The following is a 9300-nucleotide window of genomic DNA, read 5'->3' on the forward strand; positions in this document are numbered from 1 at the left end:
AAAAAAAAAAAAAGAAAATCTCGGGAGAGCCGGCGGACCAAGAGATGCTGCTTAGGGCTTTTATCTTCAGTTACGACGTCGTCAACATTCAACGGATAATGTTAATGTGGTTCCATGAGCTCCAAAGTCATAGCCAACCCGAGATTTCCTGGCATTTGAAAAACTTTCTAGCTAGAGTTAGAATCTTTCTGGTTTTAATAATGAGTGGTGTACAATATTGTTGGGCACAGCTTTCTTTGACTCATGACCAGGCCTTTCCTGTTCAGAGTCAGATCTAACCCTCTGTGATCTCTGAAGTGGAGACTGGAGCCTGGGATTATGGTTCTGATTTTGCCAGCAGTCAGCTTTAGTTTCACACACCTGCTTGTCTAAGATAATTCCATCCCTTGGAATTGAACAGGAAGATCTTGGTTGTCTTTTCTCTGCTTTGAGTTTTAAAATAATTTTCCAGATTCCTATGAACTTTCAAGGGTTGTTTCAGAGATAGCACTGTACCACGTCTCAGAGGGCCTTCCTGTCCTAATACAGCAATATTTCCTTTTGATTCAGGGCCATGTGTTTTGACTCAAGGCTGTGTTTTTTATGGAAGAGTTATGAGCCCATATTCTTAGTAATTTAACGTAGTGGCTCAGGAATTTGAGTATTGCCAGCCACTAAGGTTTAAATACTCACTGCCTGTGGTCCCTGTTGTACTTCTTGCCTCTAGTACGTTCCTGCAGAGTATTAGCTCCAGTCTCAGAGTGGAGAGAGGCCCCAGATGAGCTGCTCATCCTTGCCTTTCTGCCTTGCGTCTAGCCATCTAGGCATACAATTATAGGGGGATGCAGTCCAGCTAGGGTGAGGAAGACATGGCGGTGGGAACAAGAGGCAGAGAGTAGGCAGGAATGGGCTATTAACCCTCCAGGCAGGAGCAGTGACATGCTTCCTCCAGCTGAGTTACTAAAGGTCCCACAGTCTTGCAAGAACAGCGCTATGAATTAGGGACCAAGCGTTCAAATGTACAAGCCCGTGGTGGGTAATTTCATGTTGAAGCCTCGATGAGGAGGTCGAGCCCATTGTCCCTACTGTCTCGCTCTGATGCACCTTCCCTTTCTGCCCTGTGGTCCCGCAGTGCCATGTCCCTCCTGGCTGCTCTGCTTCCCGGTGGCTAGACCTGACAAGTGTCGTAGCTGTCAGACTGGGTGACCATAGCCTCTCCTGCTTCTCAGGTTCTCTGCTTCCATACCATTTTTACCTCTCCACCCCCGAGGCATCACTACAGCATGCTCTGTGAACAGGAAGAGAAAAGTGGCCCCTTGTTTGTGGCGGAGTCGGGGACAACCTCCATAGAAAGAACACTTTCCTTTGACTCAGATGCCTGTGAGGTGATGAAAGGCCTTAGCATTCCTCTGTCTGTTGACTTGCCTCACAAACACTTGGAAAGAGAGAGACTTTAAATCGATTTGGAATGATTAAGTAACAAGCTGGTTTGTTTTCTTTAAGATCCTCTTTCTTTGGGAGGCAGAGGCAGGCGGATTTCTAAGTTCAAGGCCAGCCTGGTCTATAGAGTGAGTTCCAGGACAGACGGGGCTACACAGAGAAACCCTGTCTCGAAAAATCAAAAAAAAAAAAAAAAAAGAAAATCCTCTTTCTATTTTTGTACCTATCTGAAATGTGACAGTTGGGTATCTGAAAAAAGAAAAAAAATGTCACTTAGTACTGTTGAGATGCTGTGTAAGATCAGCATGATGTATATTCATTTTGTTGATCAATTTTGTTGACCAATTAAGGTTCTGTACTTAGGAGCCTGCTCATTAACTGAACAAAAGGAAAGGTAGACAAGAGAAGACATGAAGCTTTAATGTTAATCAATGGAAGATGTAAAATACCCAGAAGGGCCTTCCTAGCCAGCTAGAGTTAACTTGTGAGGTATATCATTGTAGAAACTTTCAATCCCAACCTGGGGCTTCTACCCCACCTTTGATCACTCAGTTCCTGGATAAAGGACACACAACTTCTATTATTTACAATAAGCCTTAGACAGCACAAGAGCTGGGCAGATGTTTACCCTCTATGTTATTGGAATTTACTTTCCTATCGATAACCCTGAGGTTATTAATTACTATGTTTTATCTGAGCTGCTTTTAACTCCAATTGGCCAATCCTCAGGGCCATGTTCCCTTGACTCCTAACCCATGGTTGGTCTCTCTCTGTCTCTCTGTCTCTGTCCTCCTTCACCTTCTTCCCCCCACCCCCCATTGTGGTTCTCCTCTGACCTTCAGCCTGGGAATCCTAAACCCTGCCTATGTCTCTTCTGCCCAGCTGTTATCTGTCATTATCTTTATTTACCATTTAGAGATAACTTGGGGGCAAGGTCACATAGCATCACTTGGGTCTATGTGCAGACTCTCTTGTCTCTGGGGCAACCAGGTCTTGAGGAATCAGTATTAGCATTAGAACACAAGCAGCATCAGGCCAACCCTCCAGAAGGAGGGTTAGGGCTTCAAGGGACAGAGAAGAGTGACATAGTGACAAACCAGTGAAAAGCACGGACTGTTTTGACAGTTTTGTACAGGTAGCTTGGCTACATTGGAATATTTAATGCTCCCTTTGGGAGGAAGCTGCAGCCCCTGGTTTTTTTGCTGTGTCAACAAAAGCCTCCCCTGCCCCCATACCTGAGGGCTGCTCTTTGATTTGATATTTTCAGTGGAAAATAATCTTCCTCTACACTGTCAGGACCAGCTAATCCATTCAAAAGATATCGATCACCTGCTATACAGTCAATTCTCTGGATTCAGAAGAGCCAGAAACAGAATTTGATCCTAGCTGTCATCGAGCGGTGTTTCAAGAAGAAACGGACAATAACACAAATAAAATATATCGTACGATACTGCTCAGTGTTGAGGGCAAATGAAGCAAAACTGGAGGGGTGGGCTACAGAGTGTCAGGGATATGCAGTTTTACACGGGGGCCGGGGAGGGGGAGATAAGGAAGTTTCTTGAAAAATGGCTTCTCGTGTTGAGAGTGTAGCTCATGGGTAGAACACTTGCCTGACCCGTGGGAGACTCTGGGTTTCCTTGCTTATGTTTGTACCTACTGGATTTGATATTCTGATAAAGGTATTGATGGTTATTAATATACTTTCACATTTATTAAGGAGACAGTCTAAATCAACTACTACTAACACAGCCTTTTAGGTCCACAAGGTGACTGCTTACATAATGTGATTTAGTCCCAGGGGAAATTGTCTAGACTTTAAAAGGTGGTTCTTTCATGGTGAGTCCCTTGCCAAAACAAGGACTGGGAGAGTCAAGGATCTGTTGTGGGAGAACCCGGATCTGTTTGGGAGATCACAGATCTGTTATTTGCCCCTGTCACTCCTGTCCTCCATGCCAGCTCTCTTCCCAGGCTCAGTTTATATTTTCTGGACAGATGACAAAAAGAATGATTCTATGTGTATTCCAGTTATTGCTTTGAAATGCAACTGCTGTCTCCCTTAGCAACAACCTGACTTGCTAACCTCTTGCCATAGAAATAGAACACAAGATTCATAAGCAGTGTGGTGCCTTAAAACAACCTTCATTCTTTCTCCACCCAGTTTTTTTCTTCCCGTGTTTGCTGTTTAACAAATGACTTGCATTATTCCTATTGTTTGTCTCAGGTCCCCACATTCACATGCCTGTCTCTCCGGCAGACTTCCCTGGACAGGACAGCCTTCATCCTTAGATTAAGCACTTCACATAGGAGGGTTGGCTACTATTTAATACTCTACTATATGAGCACTCTAGGCACTTAGAGTGGATGCCCAATGCTGCCATCAAGCAAGCTGACATCTCCTTGCCCTCCTGGGTACTCAGCTTCATTCTCCTCTCAGTTCTCTGCCCACCACATCGCTGATTCCCTCTCCTTATGTAACAACATCCAGCTTCCTGTGTCAGCTGCCTTTTAAATTACCTTTTTAATTTATATCATTATCAAAGATAAAGTTAACCACCAAAGTGGTAACTGCCATTGAAATGGCTTTTATTTGAATCATTCTGTTTTTATTAGATCTTCTGAGCTTTGTTTGTGACTGCCATTTTCGGTAGGAGTCAACTTCTATACCAAACACATAATTGAACAAGAAATGGTCCTGGGCTGCTTAGATCCCTGAGGGATACTAAAAGCCGACTAAACCCATCAGCATACTGGGCTAAATCAGTATTCTGTGGCAAACATTTTCCACCAAAACTAAACCGATACTGAATCTTGTTCTTCTCTAGATAGGTACTTATAGCCCAAGCTGGCCTCAAATTATACTCAAGGCAGCTCTGTAACTTCTGACCCTCCTGCCTCAAGTGACTTGTTACCTGCTGCTGTTGAAACTTTGTACTGTATTCTAAGTTATCAAGCAAACCGTTACCGGGCTAAGACAAGGGATGATGATGAAAACAAGTGGGCAAGACCGGGTAGGTCTGTGGGAAGTGTGAGCAGCGGGCTCCAAGTGTAGCTCCTCGGTAGAGTGCACCATGCCTTGGGTTCAGTCCTAGTGAAACACTGGTAATAGTAACCAAGGGAGAGCGGGGCACCGTGGAAGCACGGCAGTCACCTTGAGGCAGTCACCTTGAGAAGTCAACAGACCGTTGCTTGCGCAGATTGTTCCTGCAACACGGGGGAGAATTTCGTGCGTGGGAAAAGGTGCTTCCGGAGTCATCGCTAGGGGAAGCAACTGAGGAGAAAAGGGAGGAAATGGGTAGAGGAGGCCCGAAGGATAGACATGCTGTGCCAAGTAGTTTGCATCTGATCCTAAAAGCAACAGGGAGCCAAGAAAGTGGAGTGGCCATCTTAATGTGGAAGGTCATTGTAGAGTTTACATGTTGCAAAGTTGAGGGTCATCTTCCTAGGGAAAACTTACTAGAGAAGAAAGCTACAAGGGAGGTGGGGACCAGGACTAGTAGAGGCTCTAGGGCCTGTCCAGAGGCTTTAGCACTGAAGACAAAGATGAGCCCTGACAATGTGAACCTGCACAGAGGAAGCTCCTAGTGTTTGTCAGTGGATTTCATGGAGGGAGTAAGGGAAGGAACCATTGTGGGCTGCAAGGGCAGGGCTATCAGGCATGTGCTTGAAGACGGGTGTGGGTGTCGGGTGGGTACAGACAGTATGCTGGGACATCACCATGACACTGGTGTTGAAAACAAAATTGATATTCATTTTTAATCTTATCTGTGATAGGGTTCCCGATAGCGTGGAATCTTAGCCACGGCTCTGTTGCTACGAAGAGGCACCTTAACCAAGGCAAATGTTGTAAGAGAAAACGTTTAACTGGGGACTTGCTTAGAGTTTCAGAGGGTCAGTTCACATTTATCATGGCAGGAAGCAGACAGGCATGGTGCTAGAGCAGTAACTAAAAGAGATTTATATCATGATGTGCAGGCAGCAGGCACAAAGAGACTGAGCCTGGTGTGCGCTTTTGAAACCTTAAAGCTGGTAGGTAACATGCCTCCTCCAGCAAGGCCACACCTCCTAACCCTTCCTAAACAGTTCACCTACTAGTGACTAAGCATGCTACAGTACAAGCCATGAGCCGTCGTGAGCGATTCTCATCCAAAGCACTGTACTTGGGTAGGAGGAAGAATACAAACTCTTGATTCTGAAGATCTGACTTGAAACACACTCTGACATTTTCACAAAAGAGCTCTCTGGTGGTGTGTAGATTCATAGGGGCTGTGTGTCTTTCTTACTGTGGAACAAGCTTACTAGGTAACAAGGAGTTTGGAGGTCAGATGAAGAAGCTGATTTGACTTTTTTTTTTCCTTTTAAGTTTTGAAGTACTATAGTACTATAAAATGCTAATGAGTCTCAGTCTAGTGTGTAGGTTTGTTTCTTGAAGAGGGACATTGGCAAAGTTGAGCTTCTTTGTTAATAGTCTTGGTTGGTGGGATGTCAGCCAGCACAGCCCCAGGATGGCCAGATTCCAGACCACAGGAATTGGGTGTGGCCACTTGCACTCCTTGGGTGGTATGGTTGAGGTAGTCTTGCTGCATCTTTACAAGATCCCTGTTGCATGTTCCAAGTCTGGGCATATTGTTTGTGACTCCCTGCTGCTTCTCCCATGTCCCACACCCACCCTCACATTCCTCATCTCTCAAACCGACTTCCCTGATGAGCTGCGTTAGAAGATCTATCCTTCATCTCTCCACTAGGCATTCATTCTAGCATCGGAAGGGTCTCTGATGTAGTTCTGGCACCTCACAGTGGATGCTCAAGGTTGCCATTGAGAGAACTGATACCACCTTTTTCCCAGAATCTGAACCATGTCCCAAGAGAGAGGGGTCCAAGATGGAGTCCTTCGTATCCCACTGTAACAGAGTGTTTTGTCCAAGAGATAAGACCCAAGTGTCTTCATCAAGGGCTTCAAAACTTGGAGCAGCATGGCTTGTTGGGCCCACAGAGTCTAATTACCATCCTGTGTTGTTGGCTTGTCCTTTTTATCTTTGCTCTTATTATTTATTCATTTATGTGAGACAGGGTCTCGTGTAGCCCGGCATGACTGTAGCATCCCTTATGTTTCTGAAGATGACCTTGAACTTCTGGTTTCCCTCCCAATTTAGGATTAGAGAAGGGTACCACCTGTTTCCTTTTAACATTTATTTAGCATGGTTAGAGTTACTTTTGCTGCGATGAATTACCATAACCAAAAAGAACTGTGGAAGACAGGGTTGATTTGGCTTACACTTTCAAATCACTGTTCCTCACCAAAGGAAGTCCGAGCAGGAACTGAATCAGAGCTGGAACATGGAGGCAGATGTCATGGAGGGATGCTGCTTCCTGGCTTGGCTCCCCAGAGCTTGCCCAGCCTGTAGAACGGAGGACCACCAGTGCAGTGATGGCTCCACCCACAATGGGCTGGACCCGCCCCCATCAGTCGCTGATTAAGAAAACCATGCTGGCTTGCCTGACTTAATGGAGGCATTTTCTTAATTGAGGTTCCTGCCTCTCAGATGGCATCAGCTTCTGTCACATTGACATAAAACTAACCAGTACAGTGTGTGTGCCCAAGCACACATGAGTGGAGGTCAGAGTCTGTTTTCTCCTTCCACAGTGTGGGACTGCACTCAGGCCCTCTGGGCTCCCACCGTAAGTACCGCTGCTCACTGAACCATCTTATCACCCTGCTGGTCTCATGCTCCTTTTAATAATCTTCCTTATCTTTGATGTTTTATTTGGTAGCTTACTATTTTCCTCTATCATGTCTGAGTATGAATTCATTTTTATCTCCTGTTTAGAACAATTCTAGGAACTGCTTTCTTTTTGTTTGTTTGTTTTGCTTTGTTTTGTTTTGTTTTTCGAGACAGGGTTTCTCTGTGTAGCCCTGGCTGTCCTGGAACTCACTCTGTAGCCCAGGCTGGCCTCGAACTCAGAAATCCGCCTGCCTCTGCCTCCCGAGTGCTGGGATTAAAGGTGTGAGCCACCACTGCCTGGCTAGGAACTGCATTTGGTTGTCCCAAATATTTCCAGTCTATTTTATTCTTTATTGTTTTAAAATTTTCTCAGCTTATATCTTTATGTTCACATTTTTCAGTTTCTATGCCATTAGAGCTGCTTCTTTGAATTTCTCTGCTAGAATTCACCAGCTGTGGCAGTACATGCCTATACTCTGTCCCAACAGTCAAGAAGTAGAGGAGGGGAATTGAGGCCGAGGCTAACATGAGCTACACAGCAAGACTCTTGTCTCAAAAAATAAAAATGTTCTAAAAATGCATTTTTAAAAGTTCTATGAGGGGGCTGGCAAGATGGCTTAGTGGGTAAAAGCACTGACTGCTGGATGGGTTTATCTCGTAAGACTGAGGGTAAAACAGAAATACTCCTTATTTATCCATCTCCTCCTCAGACCACCTTTGCCCACCTTGAGCTCTCTCAGTGGTCTTAGTGTCCTGGCAGCCTGTGAAGTAGCACCCAAAGCTGAGAAACAGGGAAACCTAGCTAGAGGTGGCAGAAGAGACAGATGTCCTGCTAGGTGGATGATGAGAATCCGGACCCAAGGGGCGGGGGAGGGGGGCATGAACTTCGAGGCCTCTTGGAAGCTTCAAACTATGAACCTACATGGTATTTGCCACATGTGCTATCAAACAAGAACAGGCTACTTGCCTTGTGTTGACAGTGTCTGTTTTTTTTTTTTATTCTTAAAGAAGTTGTTAGTCTTTTAAAAAATAATTTTGAAGCTTTTCTGATTTTGTTTATTAATTTTAATTAGCATAAAAGTGGATTTCATTGTGGAACTTTCATCTAGATCATTCTGCTTTTTTTATGGATAACCCCATCCCACATCTTCCCATATACTGGGCCCCTCCGCCTCCACTAGTGAGTCTTCCTTCTGCTTTCATATCACACACACTCACTCACTCACTCACATATGTATAGATAATGAATTATATAATATATTATAAATATATAAATGTATAATAATATATATTTCTTACTCTTGATCCCCTAAGAAGCCCATCTTATTATTTCACTTGTAATGCCATTGTTAAAGTAAGGAAAATGTTTGTGAAAAGACCTAGTATTTGCTTAGCCATACCAGAAATTCCAGCACTTGGGAAGTAGAGACAGGAGAATGGTAAAATTGGGGTCAACTTGGGCTATATGACCCTGCCTAGAACAACAAATTTTAAAAACTGGTATTTTAAATGTCACTTTCAACTAACGTTTTGATCTTCTGTCTCCTCCCCTCCCTCCCCCCCTCCCCGCAGTATGACTACGAATACGATGAAAATGGAGACAGAGTTGTGTTAGGGAAGGGCACTTATGGGATCGTCTATGCAGGACGAGACCTGAGCAACCAGGTCAGAATTGCTATTAAGGAAATCCCAGAGAGAGACAGCAGGTATGCTAACTCTTGCTAATAAAAGCTATTCTAACGTGCTTGGCTTGTTAACCCTGTGGCCAGGAATACTTGTCGATAGTCTAATTGTCAGAACTGTCTGGAAACTCAGTCATGTTAATTCCAACTCAAGGTTTCTGTCTAAATAGTGACTAGTACAAGACTCTCGCTGGGAAAACAGTAGCTTCCAAAGCATGGAAGGTACAATGGCCCTATGTGTGTTGCAGCTGGGTCTTACTGGACCAAGGTGGTTCATAACAGAGGGGTGGAGAAGCACAGTCATGCTGTCCAGTCAAAACACCATCAGATCCTTCTACAAAAGACTATACTCAACAAAACTGGAAAATCTGGATGAAATGGACAAAATTCTAGACAGATACCAGGTACCAAAGTTAAATCAGGATCAGGTTAATGATCTAAACAGTCCTATATCCCCTAAAGAAATAGAAGCAGTCATT

At 44.4% G+C, this 9300-nt stretch overlaps 1 protein-coding gene across 1 annotated transcript in view; it reads left to right on the forward strand.

Annotated features, from left to right (window-relative positions):
* The window catches only part of Map3k5 (mitogen-activated protein kinase kinase kinase 5), a 195453-nt gene that overhangs the window by 139730 nt on the left and 46423 nt on the right, over nt 1–9300 (forward strand). Inside the window, exon 15 of the mRNA XM_021174435.2 lies at nt 8712–8845. Coding sequence (XP_021030094.1) covers nt 8712–8845 — 134 coding nt within the window. The remainder of the gene's footprint in view (nt 1–8711; nt 8846–9300) is intronic.

This window comes from Mus caroli, chromosome 10 (assembly GCF_900094665.2).
Source record: "Mus caroli chromosome 10, CAROLI_EIJ_v1.1, whole genome shotgun sequence".
NCBI lineage: Eukaryota > Metazoa > Chordata > Mammalia > Rodentia > Muridae > Mus > Mus caroli.